This window comes from Vanessa atalanta, chromosome 20 (genome assembly GCF_905147765.1).
Source record: "Vanessa atalanta chromosome 20, ilVanAtal1.2, whole genome shotgun sequence".
NCBI classification, from domain to species: Eukaryota; Metazoa; Arthropoda; class Insecta; order Lepidoptera; family Nymphalidae; genus Vanessa; species Vanessa atalanta.
The window spans coordinates 3,601,291-3,626,133 of record NC_061890.1 but is presented as its reverse complement, the minus strand read 5'-3'; the positions used below and the strand labels follow the sequence as shown (position 1 = coordinate 3,626,133).

General features: G+C 32.1%; 2 protein-coding genes across 2 annotated transcripts in view; one reads left to right on the top strand and one right to left on the bottom strand.

Moving 5' to 3' along the window:
* The window catches only part of LOC125071855, a 110,905-nt gene that overhangs the window by 24,268 nt on the left and 61,794 nt on the right, over positions 1-24,843 (top strand). The gene's annotated exons all lie outside the window — the stretch shown is intronic.
* LOC125071856 lies at positions 573-4,280 on the bottom strand. The gene is made up of 4 exons (XM_047682266.1): positions 4,112-4,280; positions 3,489-3,688; positions 3,023-3,176; positions 573-1,502 (listed from the first exon to the last, which is right to left on the bottom strand). The coding sequence occupies exons 2-4, from the start codon at positions 3,673-3,675 to the stop codon at positions 1,130-1,132; spliced, it is 714 nt and encodes a 237-aa protein (XP_047538222.1). The 5' UTR covers positions 3,676-3,688; positions 4,112-4,280; the 3' UTR covers positions 573-1,129.

Here is a 24,843-nt window from a genome sequence, read left to right as displayed (position 1 = left end):
GTTTTCGTACATCGATGATAATTAAAAGCCAAAAAAATTGAATCTGCTTCTTGTCTATCTGTCCGTCACAATAATTAACTTGTTGTTTTTTAAAAATATTTGAAACCAATGTTTATATCATATGATGACTTAATTATAAATAAAATAAACATACATTATAAAAAAAAAATACCAAATGTAAAACTCACGACTCACACAAGCGAAAACAGGGCAGCGGTAGCCAAGTTTGTCGGCTCAGAACTTTAGCGGCCAAGTTTCGTCCCCGGTGAGCTTACTTCGAATGTGGGATGTAAGCTAGTAACAATGTTTCTTGACCGAAACTTGTTTTAAAAACCCGAGAAATCCCTAAACGATGTAATAAATTTATTGTAATTCAAATTATTTTTAAAGTAGTTTTTTCTGAAATGTTCTCATGTAGAAAATGTTATACATATTTATTAAAAATGAATAATAAAACACAATAAAATATACACAGATGAGGAACAAAATGGCGGATACAAAAATAAATAGGTGCGAACATTATCAAAATAATTTTATTGAAATGTTAAGTAGCTAGCCTAGTATAGAATTTTCGTAAGACATTCAACAACTTTCAAGGGATATACCTACAAATCTTATATAATTATAATATACTGTTTACATGTATAACTGTTTAGTCACACCACTTAAAAGACGTATTAGATATTTTAAAGTCTTAATTCCTCCAAATATATGTTAGATTATAAAAAGTATTTATATTTAATAACTTAAAAGATATTCAAGTTTACATAAAATTTATAAACAACGATAATTTTTCTGAATCTTTTAAGTACTAGTTATCATAAATGCATGCGATGCATGCTTATATTAGTATAAGGTACAATACAGTCGTTTTTATTTATAAAAGAAAAGACAAAAAAAAAGTCTCAAAAATACAGCCGAAAAGCAATTTTTCTAAGAGACTTTAATAAATTTCACTACGACTATCTTGAATGTACGTATAAATTCTGTACTTCCGAAAAGTGTCCGATACTTTCAATTTGAGCTAATCTAACATCAAGGTTCATGTTAACAAAATGACGGGAAAATTCAAGATTAACTAAGTCAATTCCATTTTCCACTTAATCAAATACTCGGTTGTATCGTTAATCTATTCCGAACTATCCCTCCTTTGTTTGACCATTCCGTTTCTATCTGAACTGCTTCCAGGTATTGAATTATTGAAATGTGAGTTTACGGCTTCCTGCATAACATTTGCTATCTGTGCCCTCGCCCACATCTTTATATTCGCCGGTAATTGCTTCATTTCCGGTAGAAATGAGAGCAAAAATAATTTATCGCTGTCCCCATCGTCAGATATATCCACGGGAAAGACCGGCATCTCCAACTCCTCCGGAGCCTGGTCCCCGTCCGAACTGGATTTCTTTCGACGTTTTCGTCTCGGTGTATGACTTGTGTGACTACTGAAAAGAGGATCTTCGGTCTGGTTGCTAAATATCACCTGGTTACCATCTTGATCGTCACTGGAAAATTAAATAAATTTCAATGGTTCGAAATTTCCATAAATAATATAACATATCCGATATCTTGAACTTTAAGCCCTTATGGAAGTTGATAATAAAAAAAAATACATAATTGTTTTTAATCTGAAACTGTTATATAAAAAAAATCTTAAATCCACACATTCGTATGACATTACATTCGTAATGGTTGGCTAATTAAAGGACATCTACAAATAATGCCCTTAATGAAGACTATCGATTTGTATTTAACGTAAGCATTTAATTCACAGTTATTTTAATTATTTATAAAGCAATTACGCGGTCCAACGACTCCGTCGCTGATAAATTACCAATTATTAGCAGATTATTGGGTACTTCGATTGAGCAACCTTTTCTGTTATTTGTTATTCGAACTTCAAGTTAAAATGCGTAAAGCATAAACAAAATCTATTGAAGTATAGAAATAGTGATCTGAATTGATAATTTATCTGATACATAACATAAACATAAACATACATAATTATCTGATAATAAATATGTTAATCGCTTTAGGGGATCATATTTAAAGGACATAAAGAAAATTTTATTCAATGACTGCTTTATATAATACAATATCTAGTAGAATTTATTTTCAAATTAACCAGTACAGTTAACGAACATCTATACCATAAATCCAAGAAAAATACCCAACGCAGTAACAGTTGACTCGCAAAAAGCAAACCCGTGTATCATATGACGGATGCTTTATTTCCTACCTGTCAAGGTCTTCGGCCCCGCAGTTCATAACTCAACCGAGTATGCAGTTCTTGCTCATTATAGATAACGAGATTGTGTCAAAAAAAAACATTTAAAATCAACATTCCAATGTTCGCTGAACTGAGGAGTGACATAAAATTCCTGTGATTATTATTATCGTCTCCGCTTTATTTTTGTAGATAAGAAATTAATTTTAAATAATTTATTTACAATTTTTTAATGTATGAACACATTACAAAAATGCCGTAAATCAATACTTTAATTAACATTTCTCTTTAAATATCTTTTGCACCAAATATTTACTGCAACATTTTCTATAGCCGGGCTTACCTACTTAGATAAAATTCAACCCTTTTAAAGCCCTTCGACCCGAATCTCAAAGGATTTTCCGGTCGTATTCCTGCACTAGTTACTTGATTGGACTATTGTGCCTTTAAAGGAATATTAGCGCATCGAATATACATCTCATGAACAGCGGTGTGCCATGGCTTGACTTATAAAGCAATTTAAATACTTAACTGGTAGTTGTTCGAACATGTATCTCGATTTTAATGTCGTTAATAGATTTTAAACATCAGAAAATTATAGTGATTAGTAACTTAGATTATTACTGAAAATAAGAGCCCGAAAGCGTACTGCAGCTCAGTAAGACGATCCGTTAAGACACGACTATCGTAATACATATGTGATATATATACTAAGTAAAAAGTGTAATGACCCCTTGAATCACTGGGCGTGATCAGATTGTATCGCTAGAGTGAAACTACTAAAGTTCCCATACTCACTCATCACTAACGCTGCCCTCGAAGCCGCCGAGGAAACTCATACGTTTGAAGTAAATGTAGACGCGTCGGTTGCCACGCGGCGCCGCGCGTCGAGCTCGTAGCTCCCTGTTGTACGCGTCCCGAAGTGAGCGCCATTTCCTTTGCAACTGGAGGACTGCGCGACATAAGGTCAAGATAAAACCAGAATATTTTTTTGTTACTTGAATGTAGAATTTCTTTACTCTTTCATCTTTTATATTTCAATTTTTTTCTGAACTGAACTACATACAATTGGATATTAGGCCGATAAATGTGTTGTTTCGAAAATAGCTTGTTCATTAAACGTGGTTTACATAAATTTACTATGCTTAATTTAGTACCAATATTTCTGAACTTCAGTCGAACGAACTAAATGAGCACAAGACATTAAAAAAAAGAATGTATAAGAAAATTTTATTATTTAAGTGTTGCAAGTGTGTATAGGCACCTCGATCGTATGCAGTTGCCTTATTAAAACTGTCCCAGTCGTCGTATATAGCGGCTCCGACCTCTTTCCAGAGGTGCAGCTTCTCCTCCCGGTCCGCGGGCTGCTCTGTCCGGTATAGACCTGGACGTTTCTTTATTTCCTCAATCAAACGCGCCGGGTTCAATTGGTAAAGCGTTGTCTTTATCATGTCACTCGTTTTGCTGCATAAATAATATGCTTCATTACATACGACAACATTTATCATAAATAAAGTCGACAGAATTATGAAACTAGAAGGCGGAAATAAATATTATTTTGATCGATATAGCATTCGCAACCAATGTCGCATAAAATAATTAAGAAATGCCTTACTATTAAAAGTTAACGCTTTTTCAAAATGGCAGTTTGTCAGATTTTTGAATGCGGTGAATCAAACTATCGATTAAGGTTATTATAAACATCATGTTTAATGTTACATGTCTCCCTAATATATTTTATATACTTAATAATTTTAATATATATTTATATATCTCATGTAGATATAGTATATATCAATACAACAATTGGAATCTTTAACGAGCGTAAACATTGTGTAAGTCGTAAGAATTTGTGTTGATCTCGATAAAACACATAACAGTACTCACCTTTACTACTTATACACTTTCCAAAAGCTAAATCTGTATGATTTAACACAAAGATCTCAGAGTAAGATCTTGTAGGTCAGATTAACGTTTGTTATGATGTTGTTATGCGACAAAACTGACGCACACTCGGGTCGGACCGCGCCGTGCGACTGCCGCGGATGCGCGCGTTGGTCGCCGGTGATTGGCCGGGTTGCGACAGTCGGCCCGCCCCCTGCGACTCAGCAGTCGCACGTCGCCTTGTGAATGACATTACGTCACTTGTTGTTTTTTTATTTTTATTGTCAAGGAAACTAACTTATTTGAATTATCTTTTCAAAAACATTTTTTTTGCTTCTGGTTTCAAACAGTGCAAAGCTTAGTTCACATGATAAATTGAAAATCTTAAATGTGGTATTAAAAAGAAATATGTGTAAAAACATAATTAAAATTATAATGTAAGTATTTTTTGGTACGATGTCATTTCGACGCGTCCGCTCCATGAACAGGCTAATGGGAACGAAGTTATTCCGAAACATGTCAATTTTCAAACATTCCTCGATGAATAACGTCAATGGAACCGGAATTGTTACTAATAATAACAGTACGAATAATATGAATAAATATCGTTATTTAAATCGTTTCGAAAATCTTCGTACCTTTTTAGTAATCAATACAAAAGAAGGCAAATTATATTATTCGATAGGTAATGTATGGCAACAAAATATGGGCTAATTTGGAACACACGCGATATTAGTTGTTGTTTTACCTTATTTTATGATGTATTTAATTATTCAAACAACTTTTTAAATACGCATTCGTGTATTATTATTTTTTGTCAACCCGACACTGCGTGATCGTCCGCTAGGGTTGTCGCTTATGCTTAAAATGATATGCCAAGATTTTTTATTATATTATATTATCTCGATATGCGAGACGAAAATCTACTATTTTTCACTTGTACGTAATATTTTATATGTAATTCCTTAACTAATTCAGCGATTATGCTCTTCTGAATCATTTTTTTTGTTATCATACTTTCGGAAATCAGTTCGTAATGTCCTCTTTGTTTATGTATTTTCTGGAGGAGATACAGATGTGAATGCCTCCTCTTCTTCAAGTGGTAGTTCAATTTTTGTTTTAGCTACATTATCACCTACAATTTCGGTACGTATATTGTAAGAACATACGATTCTTTAGTTTGTGTCCATAAATTGAAAGTTTGTGGGTTTTTAGGAGATTTTGAAGATTTTGTTTGAGGTGACTATCTGTAAATACCACTGACACCAGTAATTTTCTTTATTTAACTTTAGCGATCATTGATTTTTCAAAATGTTGACAGTGGACCTGATAACTCTTTTTCTTTATATTATTAGCTTAATCCAATAAGTCAGTTCTGCCGAATAATAGCAACCACTTTTTTCGCCTAAAAAGAAAAAAAATGTATACAAAGCATACCTAAAATATTGCGTGGAAATTAAATGCCTACACCAGCACTGAAATGTTCGTATTCCGCTGTCAAAAGCTGTCATTCGTACATGAAACTTATTCCGAATTTATGCCATTAATAATTTATTTCATAATGCTGTGTCGCCTTTGCAATTTAGCTTGAAAATGTATGTAATGGACCGAGTTTGGAGGAAATAAATTATTTTATTATTTATTTTCACTCGTAACTTGACACGCATGGGCTAGTATGACTTTCACTACTAAATAGGTATATACTCACTAATATAGATATATGTAGATACTAATATGTACTACTAAAGGTACTTTTACTGACAATTTTTTAAAAGTTTACATCTACACATAACTTCTGTAATATTCGGCATTCCATGTTCTACAGAATTGTTATTACACTCGGTGTAAAAAAAACTGACTAAAGCCAAACAAAAGTCAGGTCATACACCTAAATATTTAGCTAGACTCTTCAGGGTAAAGCTAAACATATCCGAAAGCTAAAGCAAGACACCTGACAACCCTAAATACACAAATACAGTCCTGTTAGTTTTATCGATGTTATAGATAACGTAGTTGACCATTAAATTAATTTAATTTGAGAATAAATATTCATAAACCACTTTTTAAGCCTGTTTATCTAACCGACCGATAGAGTACGAGTAAGGGACCCTCGCTAATGTTTGCTTTATTTCTGTGTTCGATTGAAGCTACATCATACTTAACATGAAATTGTCATTCAAACATAAATATAAATTCAGAGTTCCACGGCGACCGACTGAACATACTAAACCTATCTATAGTGCAGCCTACTCTATACTTACAGAGCTTAAACTTACCTTTCACAATCATTCGGAAACGCAAAGACGGATAATTCAGATTGTTTTTGTATTTAAACATTCATGTACGCAGAAATTACTCCGGCTTGGCTTTATGACGAAATATGAAACTAATGCAATCAGAGCCTGTGAATATGTAGGTTATTGTCAAATACAAAATTAATAAGCATCTCGATGTACTTGAAATGTACAGGTAATCAATGCATGCACAGTTACGTTACATGCGAGTCTCAAGACCGCGATGACCTAGTAGGTAAACTTATTATGTAGGTACGAAATGACGAATACGGGATACCTCACGTATATTCCTATCAAAGAAGGAGTAAAAATAAACAAACTATAGATTTAGGTATTCCGCTGCAGTTGCTTATAGCTCTGCTATATTATGTACTACAAATAGTTCTTGATTATTCATATCACAATATAATACAATGATGTCCCACTTCACTACTTATATTCGCTTTAATTTCACTTCCAAAGGTCTGATAACAATTTCGGCGACATTCAAAATGCAATTTGGCGAATCGACCAATGGTATCGCGTCAATTCAATGTTGTATATTTTCCTTTATTCGTATTGCGGTTGTAATAGACCATATAGGTGGTTAGTGTAATTAGTAAAGAAGAGCGTCATTCTAAGCTTTTCTCTAGGACGAGGGAATGACCCACGGCAACTCATAAGCCACTTCTCTGTGGTCTGTTACTTTTTACTGTATGTAATATTTACTAGCGATCCGCCACGGCTTCAGGTGCAATTTATTAAGAAAAAAATATATATAATATTTTTTTAAACCATATACTAACAAATAATGTTACCAACAGTTCTACCAGTGCATACCATTTTTTCTTTAATCCGTTCATTACTTTTGGATTTTATGGCGTATTTTTCTTTATAATAAATATTAGTGAAGGTATAACATATTATGAAGTAATGTCATAGTTCATCATTTAAGTGACCGTATGCATATCCGCTATACCTAAGGCTTTTTTACTTAATACTAGAAATATACATATAAGATTTATTATATAATAATTTTTAAATTATTACGTTCCATTATTTTTATATCAAATTTTATTTTAATTTTTAATTAACACACAAATAAAGAACAAATATTCATTTTTTAAGATTAGTTACTGAGATTAGTAAGGTATAAAGGAATCTCTGAAAAACTAATTCGCAGGAACTTTTTACTTGTCTTCATTGTATAGCAATATAATTATTCTTTTTAAATTAATAAAGTCGTACCGTCGTCGTAATGTATGAAGGAAATTCTTTCTAAAAGTTTTCTATACATTTATTCTTCAGACTCATAATATAATATCTAGGTAATTTTACGGTAAAATGTTTGAATACATTAGCGCGCGGGAATATAAATATTAGGTATATTATAAATTATAATATAGTACGTACGTATTCTCCAGTATTCCATGACGCATTGCTGCAGAGCGTTTTAAATAAAGAATCCTCACAGATTATATCAATGCACCAACCAATGTTATTCAAACGTCATTGCATATAAAAAAAATATGGAAGCGCCACGGAAATATTTTTTTCATTCAATAAAACGCGCCCTTGCCAACTTGTGCTGCTGTCTGTCATCATTTTTATTCCATTTCTTTAAAAAATATATCAACAGTTTTCCTTGTTTTTTTTTTTTAATACACAATTTCATTTTTGTGCTACAGATAAAGTAAATTTGTTGCATTGCAGTGTTACTTATTACAAATTTTCTCATGAAATTTATGTTTTTTTGTTCTAAATTTTTCTATACGTTTCTAATTAAACGAGAATAATATATACTTAGGTTACAAATTAATGATTATTACTGATATTTTTATGCTAATGCTAAATAAGAATTAATGTATTATCAAGTCCATTTTGTTGATTATAATACGATTGAAATCAATGCTTTAATGGTACTAATGTCTATAACACTGCCTAGGCCTATTTCAGCGTCTGCCTAAAGAAATTTATTCTGAGAGACCTTAGAGCCTGTGCATAAATATATTATAGTATTTAATTGTGTATGTGTATAATTTATATATAAATATATTGTATCAATATAATAGACAAATTCAAAGTACTAAATCGAATATAATTAATACTGTTGCCCAGAGACAGATGAATTATAATATCTTTTTTTCGTGTACGTGTAGACGAAATGTGTAGGCGTGTTTAAATATCACTCTAATTTATACAAAAAAACAAGCCTTGTCTGGTCTGGCGTTATTTGATTAATTCAAAAATTGTATTTTTTGTAAACCCGGTATGACAAAGCGTAGCAAAAACCATAAAAGTTATCGATTATATCACCAAACTAATCTTATCGCGTAAACACTACGCCTGATTTGTGAACCTACGGATCAGTGCGGAATCGCAACATATAATTACATAAATTACAACATTGGCATTGAAAATTTTTGGTTTAAAAATAGCTCGAAAAACAGATAATAAAATTAGTCGTAACAATATTGTGCACGAGTTCCAAATTCCAATTTCAAAACAGTCTCGTCTCGTACGGTAGGGTGGGCGTCACGCGGAGATACATAAGTATACATACTTATATAGCTTTTGCTGTAGTGTTTATAAAGTCTATAATTTACCAACAACGTTCAGCGCTCCGTGTGGCCTATCGTGCGAGGTATTGATGTAGGTGGGAATGGAGCGGCAACGTCGCACTCAACGTTGCCGCACCGGTACCGCTAGGCGGCGTTGCCGTCTCGACCCACTTACAAACGGCAACAGGGGCCGGTGCGCCGCGTTTTTTTTCACTTTGCTAAATTATTCAAGTTTGTTTATAGCTTAATTGCGGGAGATTTTTAGATTCCGACCGAAGCGCTTCCTGGATACTAGCGCTCAAAATGTTTACGATTCAATTACTTGTTTTTCTCTCTTTATGTGGAACTTAAAAGTTCAAACTTTACATTTAAATCTCATGGTAAATACATAATTTAGTCATAACAAAGAGTATAATTTTGAAATTAAACATTAATTTTATTCTTTTTTTTATAACCTTAGCAAATGATTTATATACGTTTCTTGATTTAAAACAAAATGTAAACAGTAAAAAGTATATATTCTGCTATTTAATTTTTGTAATGTTATTATATGTTTAAAATTGCTAATAATCAGGATTGGTTTGTACCATTGACAAAAACACAAGAGTGATACTGTGATAAAAGGACATGAAACAAATTTTATAAATAAAATATTATTTCTATTTCTACACACGTATTAACTTAAATACGTAATATTTATTGACATTAATTGTATTGATTAACGACATTGAGAAATTTTTATAGGTCGTCAATTCTGTATCTTCCAAATTCGAAAATTTTTTTTACTAGTTAAAATATGTGAGAATTAACTTAATATCACTAATTTGAATCGTAGATTCACAGTATATTTTATAAGATTATCATTTCAATTACACGAAATCATGGGTTTCAAGTGTATGTGTGGTTTTAAGTCCGACAAGAATACTCTGGGAGTTCTACAAAAGGTCGATTATATAATCTTGGATTATTCATATATTTAGGTAGAGTATCGTAAAACAAAAGAACCAAAAACAAACGAGCCTACTCTTTTTACTTGATGTGAGTGACACTCGTCAAAAGTCATCCTACTTACTATTGTACTCAGTGGCCAACTATTGGCCACTATTTTTGTCGACGCGATCTCAGCTTTGACAGTTTATCTAGACATAAATTTCGGCTATAATTTTGCAGATAAATAAAAATTCACGATGAAGAGTTAAAAGCTTAAAAGTCAAATTTATACATGTAGGTACTTTACATACGACGTGCCTGTCGGAAAAAAGAGTCGAAAAAAAATCTACATATTGTACTTAGATTTCTTCAAAGATTCGTGTACATATAATAATAAAACATTTTAAAGTTTTTTTTACAAACCTATTCAAATTAATACTCGTACTTGTGTGATGGTTTTGTTTCTTCATGTATTCATAAAAAAGAAGTCTCAAAGGGAAACCTCACAAAATACATTACATAAAAATACCTGATTTCCTTTGAAGCAATATATTTTGTATGATGAATACTTTTTATAAATGGTAAGGGAAATATAAAAATATGGTATAGTTCAATGAAGGTCGCTTGGAACGTTCGAAGTATAATAGTTCAAGATTATCCTCAAATACATTTGTGGTAACAAATATAACTTTAATGTTAGATCCTATGTCCTGAGCTGGGTCGTATTCAACAAAATAATATCGAGTATTTCTGACAAAAAAAAATCGAAATATCAGCCTAGAATTACGAAGATAGCTTACATTTAGTTCAACAGTGTAAATGACGATTCAAAAATGCTTTAATAATTCTATTTGAATAGAGAATATTTTGATTTATTAAAACAGTATCTTGAAAATCACGTAAACCCGTCGCAGGTCCTGGTCAACTCCATATTATGTCGGATTGCTGCCCCGGATTATGAGAACGTTCCCGTGCGACATACTTGTGCACTTCAATATCAGTAATTTGCATTTTTGGTTGGTTTTAGGGGAACCACCGAGGCATAGAATCGTCAGAATAACTCTATAGTAAAAGTATACATATTTCTTATCTTTTGGCTGTATTAAACATACAGTTTTATTATAAAAAGAAAAATATATCGACAAGTTCTTTAAACATTCGTACAATCTGTAATAACAATATATTTTCATATACTGTTATAACAGGCCGTATCGTATGGAATGAAACATGCATTTGATGCAATTCAACGACTCAAAGATGCATGTGGACACCTACTTCAGAGAAATATGTTTTGATTTTAATTGAAACGCAGAAGAAGGCCAAGTGGCATACGATACTCGTAACATTATAAAATCTAAATGTGTTCGATTCAAGTAGACATTTACAAGCACTCATGATAATCAAAATACTAACTTCACGCTTTACGACTACTTGGTATTTGGCTTTGTGCAAGACGGTCTGGGTAGGTACCACCCACTCATATATTCTACCGCCAAGCAGAAATACTGATAGTTAGTTAGTATTGTTGTATTCCGGTTCGAAGGGCGAGTGAGCCAGTGTAACTTTAGGCACAAGAGACATACAATTTTAGATCTCAAGGTTGGTGGCGATTTGGCGATGTAAATATGGTAAAGTTTATTTACGGCGCCACTGTCTTTGGGCAGTGGTGATCACTTATTTAAGGTGGTCCATTTGCCCGTCCACCAGTCTTATAACATAATTTTTTTTTATCGTATTTTATACATTGTTAGTAGCATAACTTAAGCTAATACCTAAGTTAATCCGTAGTTTTATCACATATCACATCGTATAACATGAGAAGTCACAAGACGAAAGCCGAAGCGTCTCTTCTCAGAACGAAATTAGACGTGCCGTCTTGGGTCGGTAACTTTGCTTTTATTCGCATCATTTCTATTCTTCCATTGTGTTTCAGTTAACAAAGTGAACACCTGCCATTGATCGTACAGTACTGTACTAGATGTACCCTGTTTCTGTTCTGTCTCATCTTGCGTGCTCAGGGTTGCCGACTCGAAATCAAATAAAATATTCCAATTTCAATTATCCTTTAAAACATAAGCATAGATGAAATTGAGATATCTTTTTTTACAAATATTTATCATAGAGTACCTTAAAGTACCTTTATATTAAATATAGAAATAAAAACTAAAAACAGCTATTGTACAAATGACCGCGTGGTATGGTGGCAAGAATGCTAGCAGCATTACCCCATTGCATTGCAATTCCGCTCCTCTGGCCGTAAATGAACCAGCCCGTCACCAGTGGACATTATTTTAAAGTACAATTTAATTTAGCTAATTCCTGGAAATTCTACAATATTATAGAAATGTACTCACAGTATGTACCCTACAGTATGTTCCGACCCATGTGCGCTATCAATGCCGGGTTCTGTTAAAATCGATTAATTATAATTGATTGTGTATATCTAATGTCACGCTGTTATTAGTACAACATTGATCAGACAATATACGTATAATATGATAGATGAGTAATGTATTATTGCACATTATACGCACCCTTTTATAACACTCAGGGCCGTTTGCTTGCCTATTGTGTTGAAATAAATAATCATAACTTTGTTTTTCTTCTTCTTTTTTTTAACTTTAATTATACGCGATGAAAGTGAACTAAAGTTTGCATCGAAGGTCGAATTTCAGTGCTTGAAAACATTTCTGACGCAAAAGGGTTTCACTCGCGTCACGTGACGCCACTGAGAGTTGCACACGCGTTCAGTATTTGTTTACTTTTATTTTACGCACAATTCCTCTTTTAAAATATTGTGTCATGTATACGATTGAATTCTTTGCGTAACGGCTGTGAGCCGTGCCAAGTGTTCACAGATTGTTTTGGCAAAGTCACATAAGTCGGAGAATACACGAGAGACGATCATATTTTTCAATTACAGATAATGTAACATTCATAATTTTAATTTTTGCTATTAATTACCAAAGCATCTCATGATTTTTCTTGTATAGTTGTCGTGTTCTTAACTATACAATAGTTATATCAATAGTAATTGTCTTGTTAATTATTATCGAATCTTATCCTCTACTAGCTTAAAGCGTTGTGTGCCTCTTTAAATTCGCTCGTAAACCTACTTACATTTTTTTTTAATTTTATCTCAAACGCATAAATAACGAAGAAACGCATACGCGTATTGATTTTCTTAAACAATATTTTTGCACAGGTTAATTTCAATAAAATAATGTAAAAACCCTAAATTTAGATAATACTGCAAACAAATTGTGTACTTCAATTTCTTGGGTATAAATAAAATTATTATTATAATTACAGCCATCGCTCTGTAGACTAGATATCGATGATATTAAGAAAAAAATGCACTAGATAAGAACAATGAAAAAGGTTACGTACATTTAATATTATTATATTAAAACAAAATAAATAGACTTTTAAAAATAGAAGAGGATGCTCTATGAAAATACATTCAGGCAGTATGCGTCTACTCTTATTATTTTCATTCTATGCTGTTTTTGCGCCACCAGTTGCGGGCACAATGCACGTCCGGTGTATTGTAGGATCATCTGCATTCTGCATCTTTATGTTCACTTGCATACTAGCACACATGCACACACGGCCACACGAAAATATACTGTAACACCGTCTACGACGAGCTAGTTCTCTTATGTGTTACACATACATGTAAATAATGCTATCTCGCGGTTAAAAACGTACTTTATGTTAAGTGGGGTAAAGTCGTAATTTGTAGTTACGTTATAATGTTGCATGGTGTATGCAAATGTTAACAATACAGTACAATGACCATCATTGTGCCGGTAAAGTATAACTTAATCTCCACGTTCTGTCTCTGATAGATGTTTAAATAGTCCGCAGGTAAAATTGAGTACCTACAAGAGGTGCGGTTTTTATACTTGAATTCTATTTGCGAAATTATCTTTTGTCGTGTTTGGTAATCTATTTGGCTCAGTTCGTTGAGGTGCGTTTTCACTGAAATTGTTGGTAAATTCTGGAAATGTTCGCAATTCCTTCGTAAGTTACCTATAAGATTAAAAATACTTTTATCATCAACTCGCCTCGGCAAATCAACATATAACATGTCCAATCATTGAACTTATATTGCATTATTACATAGAATAGTAGAAAAATTTGTGAACACTGGCCACCATTAGGTACATTAGCATTTAAGGTTTGTACTTGTACTGACCGACTGACGTCAGTACTTTTCGAATTTAATGAATTATCGACTAATGAAAAGATACTTCTATTTTTAAAGAAAACTATCATTGAATTAAGGCTTTTTATATTATCTGTTAAAGCAAATAAAAAGGTAAGATTTTACACTAGAAAGATACAGTGATTTGGGCTTAACTACTTATGACGCTTATATAGGTAGACAGTCCGTTATTCTACTTCTACTGATATATAATGTGATGCTATGCTGTTTTAATCTATAATTAAAAATAGGAACAAAATACATTTTACACTTAAATATTAATCATGAATAAGCAGTCTAAAACAATTTGGACACATTTCAGTTTTTCATAGTATAAAGGATTTTAGTTTTTGGCAGCGTATATGTATACATGTATCTTTACAACGCCATCCTGTATTCAACAGAACTACATATCATTGGAACCGATCCAACTTTGTATGAAAATCGATACCGTATCTGCTCTCTCAAATCGATAATAACAAATTTGGGTTAACCTGCCGATAAAGTACGAGTGGATTGGTCATTGTTATTCATTACACTAACGGTCGTAGGTTCGATTTCGACATTTGGATTTTTAACAAGTTTATCGGTGACAAACGTCGTCGTCGAGTGAGGCCATGCTACGTTATTATTCATTTTATTAAAATATTATAATCATAGATTTCATAGTGTCAAATAACTACTACATATTGTTTTTCAAACAAAATAGTCATTTTATTTGTTATTAATAAATACCCATATTTATCGCTGTCTTCTATGAGATTCTTTAACGTTTCTGGTCGGCATTCATACGAGAAACCACATTCCAAAATAGTTTCACAATTAATCTGAGATAACCTTCTGAATTCTGGTTTTGTAAACGATTTATAATTCTTGTAAACACTGGTTTACGTAAATTTCATGTAAAACAAATGTAGGTTTATGACAAAGATAGCAACAAAACAGTTATAAGAACTTTTGCTGGTTGATATTGAAAAAATCGATGTACAAAGCTAATGGACGACGGGTGTGCACTCGTTTCTGACAATCATTAGAGTTCTAAGTTCTACATCCTGAGGTGTGTGATTTGTGCGTCACGTCATTTTGTTTTTTATACCCGAAATATTGCACTTACAAAACTGGGCTGAAAAATTTGGTTTCTTTTTTTTATGTAAATATTCTATTTAACATGAGTTATTTTCATTGACATAACAGTACTATGCTTAATAATAAGGCAAATATTTATTTAACTAACCTTCAAAATGTTCGTCGATATCGTTATTTTATTTGTACATCGGTATATATGTTCCGATGCAGATAATAATATACGTATTATTAAAAAAAAAAAAAATGAAAAACATACATCACTCACTAAATTAAAAACATCGCAACAACAAACTTTAGCACTGAAAAATGTAAACATTTTCGCATTTTCGTGGAAAAACTAACATTTTTGTGAAATATTTCACGTTACATAGTTGCCCGTATTCCCGTCGGTCCATGTATGCAAGAGGAATCCCGGCTACCCTAGTCGGGGTATTACGTTGACCTTTGAAACTATGGTTGAACAAGTTTCAACATGTTAAATTTAATTATAATCTGGGGTACATGTACAAATTTCTAAGTGATATAATCTAAATTTTTATTTATCTGTAGAAAGAAGATATTTTCTTCACAAAGATGATGACTGATGAATGATGCAAAAGTGCAGAGCCTTCGTTGAGGTGTTTGGTGATACCAATTATCAAATACTTGAAACCAAATATTAGCGGTATATTGCTGATTCAATGTTATAAATGCGAATGCTTGTTCGCCGGTTACCTCACGCGTAGGAACCGAGCAACAGATCAGGTTTGATTTTACGCAAAGACATTTCTCTTTCACCACCAAAATGCACATACATAAAACGAAATATGGGTACAAAACACCTGACCGACAACCATCAGAATTATACTTTTGTTATTTATCGCTCAACTCGGCAGAATTTTCTATGGAATGAGTCATTCGTCCCATCGTTTTTATTTGGCTTGGCAGTTGGCAGAACACTCCGATATCGTTGAGCACGACCTTCATAACAATCGCAAAATATAAAATAATCATCTTAAACAATATTAAAAATGTGTTATTTTTGTTTATTTATAATTTAATAAAATATGATATTCAAAAATATATCTTTATTTTCTATCTAAACTGAAGAAATCATTATGGTTTTATTATTTAAGTATTATTTTGAAACTATTACCTTCGATAATAACACAGGTATGTTTATATTCAACTTTCATTAGTAAATACAATACTCAAAGTCCAATCTGTTAAGCCAAGTCTGATAAAGGTGCTAACAATGATAACACTTTCCCAAAGGTATAGACAACTTTGTTCATATTTTATACAAAAAATAAATGTTAATTTTATCATAGTTATCTGCTGGAATTCTTATAAAGCCAACTTTAAATCCCTGGAGACGTACTACGTTTTAGCCTAGGGAAATATATTTTTTTATGTCGACAACATCAGCGTAGAAGAATAATTGAATTATATTTTAAAAGAGTATACAAGTCTAATATAGAAAAATATGATGGAAATAACAGTCAACGCACGCAATATGTGGTTATAAATCTCACACAACGGTAGCTAGCGAATGTAAGAGTTTACAAATAGAAAGTTAAAACATATTTTACATCTATATTTAATGTAGAAGTTTACAAACTTCTAGTTTTATTACAACTTCCAACATAACGTCCTTTATAGGTACGATAGTACGTTTATACATACGTGATATCTCGAAAATTGAATGCGATGTGCTGAATCAGTGCGCGAGGTTGCCGCTCCGCACCCGAGGCGCCATGTTGCCGCTTCGCACGGGCGCCGCGTTGCCGCTCCGACCTCCGCGTCCGATACCATTCATACAATTAATAACAAGTAAAGTTGTGATTGTGAATCTTTTCACAATTAAGCATGCGGCCGACGCGATGTAATGTTTTGCTTTTTGTTACATTTTTATAGAAAATTTATGTTTATAAACGTTTCTAACAATATAAGGATTTATTTTAATATTAATTTATGTTAATCTTAAGCAGATTACAAATCAAGCAACTAAGTAAGGAAAACACAACCCACACAGTCACACAACTGGGCGACTATCTCCTCTCCTCTTTACGAAGAAAGTTTTAAGCATAATCCACCATGCTGTTCCCAGTACGAATTATAGGATATACTCGTGGCACAATTTCATCCGAGATATTGACGTGGTCTAACAATATTTTCTAAAAGTGGTGCTTGCCCGGATCGGAACCCGCGGTCTTTGGTAAAGTTCCACATGTTCTAAGTGAGCGAAGTATTGTGTGCATCTATATTTTCTTATGTACCTATAATCATAGTAAGTTGTTATTGAGAAACATAAGAATATATAACTTTCACTTCGTGGTAGGGTTTTGAACAAACCCGTCTGGATGGGAACAACCCACTCACTGCTGTGTTCCGTTTAGAAGGATGAGTGAGCCAGTATAACTACAAGCACAAGGGAATGGTATATATTTCTTACAGGTATGTTGTATCGTATTGAAGTGGAAAATAATATTTTAACGTAATGGAAACAACTCAGTAGGAACACAATCTCGTATTGATTTATTTCTCGGAAAACGACTTGATTTTTAAACCAGTTTTCCTCGTTACCGTTTATATATGTGCAGGTGAATTGCAGGTTTATTTGTAATTAGTAGTAGCGTTTTTTATCTACTGATGTGATTATTTCATTATAATTTTTATAAAACAATCGGTACTGATTCAAATCGATCGTGAACGTACACACACAGGGCGGTAATGTCCTAGTTCAATGTTATTGCTCTAGTTAAACCCTGACACGAACCTAATGCTATATTCGATATATGATCAAAAGGTTCTATTTCTGTACGTCAATTTTTGAAACATTTTATGGACCGATCTGTTCGATCTACAGGTAATAATAAAACTAGGCTACTTGGATATGAGAGTTGTGGTAGTAAAAAGGAATTTAGTAATAAAGTCGTCTATATCAAATTATTCTTGGAAAATAGAAAGCGTGGAAAATTATATATAATTATAAATATATCATAAGAACGATTTCTTCTCCTTATAGTTTTATTGTTATCAATAGGTGGTCCATGTGTCCTCCTATATGTATTACTGTTCGTGACCGATAATATATAATATTTTTATATAGTAATAACGTATGTTTGTAAATTCATAGAAATGTGACGTCAAGTCATGAAGCGTGACAAACTCGTCTGGATTTATCGATGTATTGCCCCCAGCGTAGTTTATTAAGATTTCATGCTCGCTCGCATATTTGTGCCGTGTATCATTCAGCTAAGCTAATGAAATATGTATGTCGTGGCGCCGTGATAAAAAAAAAATACATTTCTCAGAATCCACAATGGAGTCACATTGTTATCCAAAACGTTATTGTGTTCATAAAATCTAGAAGTTTCCTTTATTAACTCCTTTATGTGGCGTATGAAAGGTGGGACCTTCGCGTTATACGACTGCTTTCTAAGAACCTGCCGGTGGTTGTAATGTAATTGTACATTCGGTGGAACCCGCTACTCCCCTTGTCGGGGTCCGGAAACACCAACTCTACAAGCACCTGCCGTCCAAGCTGTAGTAGTTAACGCAGCAGCCAGTTACATTTGCCAAAGAGCCGTTTGTTCCTAACTTTTAGAGATTATTAAAATATTTTGCACAGACAAAAAATACCAGGAGGATGGATACTTATTTCAATTATAATTAAAATGTATACGTTTAATAATTGTGTATCCAGTAAAATGTTTTATGTAATTTATTCAATATTTTTACCTTAATTGTGTAAAAATTTATTTAAAAAATATTAAAATAAATAATACCTTTGTGTATAGATACGAACTGAGAGGCGAATTAATATTGAAAAATATTTCTTTGACTCCTTAAAATTTCCGTTAGAATTCCAGATGGCACAACAGTTCCTTGTTACCTTTTACTACTGCAAACTTTATAAGTATACTGATGATATGAAGATATTTTTTTTCTTTGCAATACATAAAACTGGCTTAAAGCCTTTCGGAAAGAATTTGTATGAGAAGTCCCATCAGATATAAAATCAAGGAAAGCGGATGATTTTGTAAAAATAAAATTTATTTAAATGTGTTAAAACATCATAGTTAATTTTATAATTCAATTACATCCATCAATAAAATAACTTAACATAAATTGTTTTTAAACATAATTGTAAACGTTAGTTAATATTTCCAGAAACTAAATAAACAATGATTAATTTAAATATTATTTAAATCGAAAATCAGTTTTCGATATAACTTAGCTCGTTAAGTCTGCCAATAAAATATCTGCAATAAATTACGCACATAATAAATTACCATAATTTGATGATATTTTAGAGAAAACTTTAGAAGTAGCTGCAGAATCCTTCTAATGACTAGATCCAGCTTTCTCAACGAAACACACAAAATTATGTGGTTTCATTTTGTTAAACTGCAAAATGAAATGTTAAATGGTACTTCGATGCCATCTTAAAATATTGTCGGGCGTATATTTCCGTCAATACTCAATGGAGTAGTTCCGCTAACTCCTGTCGACTCGTACATATCAGGTCAAGAGGTAGAAAATGTATAGTGCAGTTATTTTATGATTTAATTTTTCATTTAATATTTTCATAGCATTTTGTCGCCGTAAAATGACGACAGTGGTATGCTTAAAATAGTTGGACTGTATTGGTCGAATTGGTTTAATTGAATCCACTAACAATGTATTTAACAAGAAGTAAGCAACGTCGTTTATTTTGCCACATAATATCAGCAAGTAGTGTATAACTCCGGTATAAAGTTGCATGGCTTCGTGAAAGTCGATACGTCCGGAGATAGTAACTCGAGTCGGCCACACGAGAGCCGCGCAAACAGTGGCTACTCAACGCTACTAGCTTTCGACGAAAAATATTTGTCCACCTGCTAGCCTAAATAAACGTTCAAATAAAATAGAGATGACGATGAAATTTTACGAGTGCTGAATCATTTGATAACGTGTTTTTATGAATAACATAAGAAAAACTCTTATATATATAGTATACTATGTAACTAATCCGGAAAATCGATTATAAATAATAAGTTAGTTTTTAAACAAACTGGCACTGAAAATACTTTCCTGAATTCTAACTACGAACTAATTCAGTGCCTAAAATATTATGTAGAATATTAAATTATTTTGTCTACACTATAAGCTTAAAAGTTTTTCATATTATTTTATCGTGTAATAAAAGATATAATATTTAAAACGAACAATTACGGCTCATAGGAATCGTAACAACGTGCTAGACGTTCCTGTTCTGACTCCATCGTAACATTCGAGTTACAGGCCATAAAATTCGAGAAAAGGCGAGCGCGCACGTAATGAATAAGATAAGTGTAATCAAATTCAGACGTAAAACTTACTCTGCAAAATATGTTTTATAAATAGAAATTCCGACGCTATTAACCAACTTTAAGCGTTAACGTTGTTTTGGTTCGTTAATATTTATAGAAAACATATTGTATATCGAAGTCATAATAGATAATTACGTAAATTCTTATAAGTAATTGACACATATAAATTGTCCTGATGCGTGTCATGGGTAACATAATAATTCATTTAAAAAGTTTAATGTAGCGGAGCGCAACTGGTTTTGTTAGCGACGCATAACTAAAGCATTGTTTTTATTTTGAGAGAGTGTGGCGTAACTAGCGACCCATCCGACTTGCAAATGGCGTCGCGCAGAGCGGCAACGTCTCGCCGTTGCGATAATTCGTATGCGCTATTGTAACTCTTATCATTTTAAGAATAGAAACCAAAATGTTGAATATTTTTTGTCCATTAATGAGGAGCGGCAACGTCGCTAACGTAAACTTATCAACGGTCTCGAGTTATCTGTTATCAAAAGAAATGCGACTTGTCTTGTGTTTAGGAGCATAGATTTCTAAGTTTGTCGAAACGCTATTGTTGTTAATGCGTCAAAACAACAAAGAGGCGTTGTTTAAAAGTATTCCTAACAAGTTTAGTCATGTAAAATGACAACCAAGGAGTGTATGTAGCAGTTATCTATTTGCAACGAAGTACGTAGTCTCTTATCTTTTCTCGTTTCTAATGGCGTAGTATGTATGAATCAAGTCTCTGTGATATAATTGAAGAAGTACCTAACGTGATAATATAATGTAATATATATTAACTGGTAACGTTACATCTGAAGCTACATTCAATTTAAAAATAATAGTGTATTTTTAAATTTATTCACTCTTAAATGGAGAATAATTCAATTTCAATAATATTATTTGTTAGTAAACAATTTATTTATTATAAACTTCTAAATAATTCTCGAAATTAGTCTTATATAGAACTAGAACATTCTAGATTAGTTTTTGCGTAATATTTGTAGGTGTACTGCAGTGGGCTGTGAATGCTTTATTGTCATTAAAAGCTACGTGGGCCAAACAAGCCGACCTTGTCCCGAGTATACTACGGTACAAGATATATGTACATACAGCTCAATACTACATTCAGATTTTATAATTGCTCATTTCAAAAGATAATAATAATAGAGTTTCATTAGTAAAACCTTAACTATGGCTTTCATGCTTTTTAACTTATTTTATTTTCTCCGTAATCACAAGTCTGTAACAAACAGTAGTGGAGTGAAACGATCTAGAAAGTTGTATGTGTGAATCACTCATCCTAATTCCGTATATTCTAGCTTTTAATCAAAATATATCGAATTTTCGATATCCTCCCCAAACGAACGGTGAGTGGAGCGTTCGCCTCCCTCCCGAAGGGGAGAAATAGGGGAGGCCAACCTCGGCCTAGGGGACCTTGAGCCCGGATAAGCGAATCAGCTGTTCGTATTGTCGACTGTTTGAGACAAATTTATAGAAAAATAACTGTGTTGCCAGATATTTTAGTAGGTAAGTACACGAATGCTAACAATGTGATAAATTGAGCTTCAAATCCATGTTCGTTTGCGTTTTCACGTGTTGCGTGCCACGCAAAAATAACGATGCCTATATAAACCTGGCACGAATGTTAGTTACATTACATCGACAACTAGTCTGAAACACACGTAACAGCATTTCGTCTTTAATTTATAAATTAAAATTTCAAGTGTATTCTATAGTTATTATAAACTTAATGGCTTTACTTTTTTATGATATTTATTATTAATATTGGTTCGATATTATTCAGAAAAAACATCTACTAAATATTACTAATAACCTAAAAAAAGTCTAACTGCTTAGTGTATATTAAAATACATTTCATAAAAATACTTTTCTAATATTTTGATTTCATATTTATATAAGATATATTCTCGGATCTTCAGATTAATCCTCGATTAAATGCTCGTTGTCTGGCAACGGACCTCAGCTCCCAACTGAAGAGGCAATTAATTAAGATTTGGCCAGAAATGGTGCCGGCTGGGACGTGTCTCGGTCGATGTTGTGCCTATTCTATATTTATTTACCTTCATATCACTTTTCTAATTACGAGAATAAACACATCCGGGTTACTACTTCCACTGGCGACAGGGGCTATAAGACATCATACTTAATTCATCTATCATTTGAAGAACTTCAATTGCGATTCAACCTCGAAATTATGTCATCACATTCCTTCTGATCATTATAATTAGTGATGATATTTTTATGTCAGTCAGTCAGTCGAAAAACGTGATTTATATGTAATGTTACACTGTGTATTTTTTTATTACCAGATATGATTTTCTTTGCGTTTTTGGAAATCTTCATCCTTCTAAGGATATGTTACATCAGATATTTAAAGAAAGTCATTCATAGTTTGAAATGTTTCCAACTGTAATTCATATGTTTTGGTTTGGCTTTTTAATAAGCAGCCATAAAATAGGGTGAGGTTTATTTTTTAACAGCATTTGATGATTATTACAACTGCATTTCGTTAGTTCGTTAAAGACATATTATAAAACTGGCTACAAGTACAAGAAATTATTAGAAATAAATCTTAAGTTACATCAAATAAGGTTTTATTTAATAATAATTGCTTAGTTTTTTAAGTTATTCTCGACTAAATTTTCATTTGAAACAGGTCTTATCTTTACTTCTAATTTAAGATTCAAATTGTCGTTTTATAAGATTAATTAGTTCATGTAATTAGCCTAATAATAGAGAAATTAATATTTATGAATAATGATATTTTGATATGATCCATGAGTGCTTGTGACTTCGTCTACAATTGTAATTTATCAGTCAGGGTTCAGTCCTGATTAAACTTACTCTAATATTTAAGAGGAAGGGCGAAATTTCCTAATGCAGGTACTATTATTTAGGTGGTATTATTTCTTAGTATATTATTTCTTAAAAGATCTTGGCATGGAGACTAAGATATTTGTGTTTTGTAATATGTTATAATGTACCAAAGAATAATGCGGTATTTGGGGTCCATGATATTCCCACTATTTATGAATTTACTTAAAATGATATTAGTGTTCGTGCGTGCTGAAATCATATTCTATGAATTAATAACTTCAAAAATAAAAAGTTTGTGTTTTTTTTTCTAATTTCATCGTAGCTTTATACTTTACTAAAGAATCTTATCCGCATATATTTTATAATTATTTTTCTTAATTTTAATAATAAATCTTGAACATATTGTTAGTTGTAGCAGTCAAGAGTTAAAACGTAATAAATATATAAGTAACCCTATTAAGAATACAAAAAAAAACTATTGTTTGTGAAAATACTTATATATTAATAGTAATAAGTAAATTTAATGTCATCCACTATGTCATCACCACCTCTACCGAAACGAACGCTTAATATGATAACCGTTGACTAAACAACCATTACCGCAAACTTCAATTGCAACCACCAATGCGTCAATAAAATGTAATATAATTTTAATTGTTAAATTATTAAGTCGTAATTAATTCAGTTGCTATTGTTCATTCGGTAAACAAAAATTCTTCTATATACATAATGTATAATACAATATCCTATGTATTACCGTGTCATACAATAGTTATACCTGTAAGTATGTCAATTCATGCGCCTGCGCACAAAATGTGTCACATTCCGCCTCCATTGTTTGTTTACGACGATGAAAAAAATATATACAAACAATATGCTATCATTAATATTTTATTTACTTTAGTAAAGCAATAATTACAATATTTTAATGATATTGGAATAACAAATCTTAATATTATTGAATTTTAAATCGGTAGATGTTTCGTTGAATATTATCAAATTACTCAACTTCGTTATCTGTGCTACAGAAACATTAGTATTCGTGTGATTACTCAGTAGATATATATTAGAATATTTGGTAAAAATATATCCGAATATATATTTTATCATATACTCAGAGAGTTTAATTGCGACAATTCGATTGTGTGTATTTTATTATGAAAAAAATCTACCTAAATATTTTTTCTTTGCAGGTAATACTGAGAAGATATTCGAAAATTATACAAAACTGGGTACTTTTAAAGTTATATATATATTTTTTCTAACTTGTGGATTTTTTAATCATCGTGCGTATCGCTGCAATGACTCTTACCAAGCACCAATACAAGTTTCACTATTTGTAGCAAGAACACTTATAATATCAGATATTAATTATATTACTATTTCAATTTTCTAGATAAATACATGAAGACATTTTTTTAATACATTTAGATTCGCTTACAATAAAAACACTTGGTTATTTATTTTTGCTTTTGACAGTGCATTTTCATCGCCGTTAATAGTGAATAGCGGAAGTATA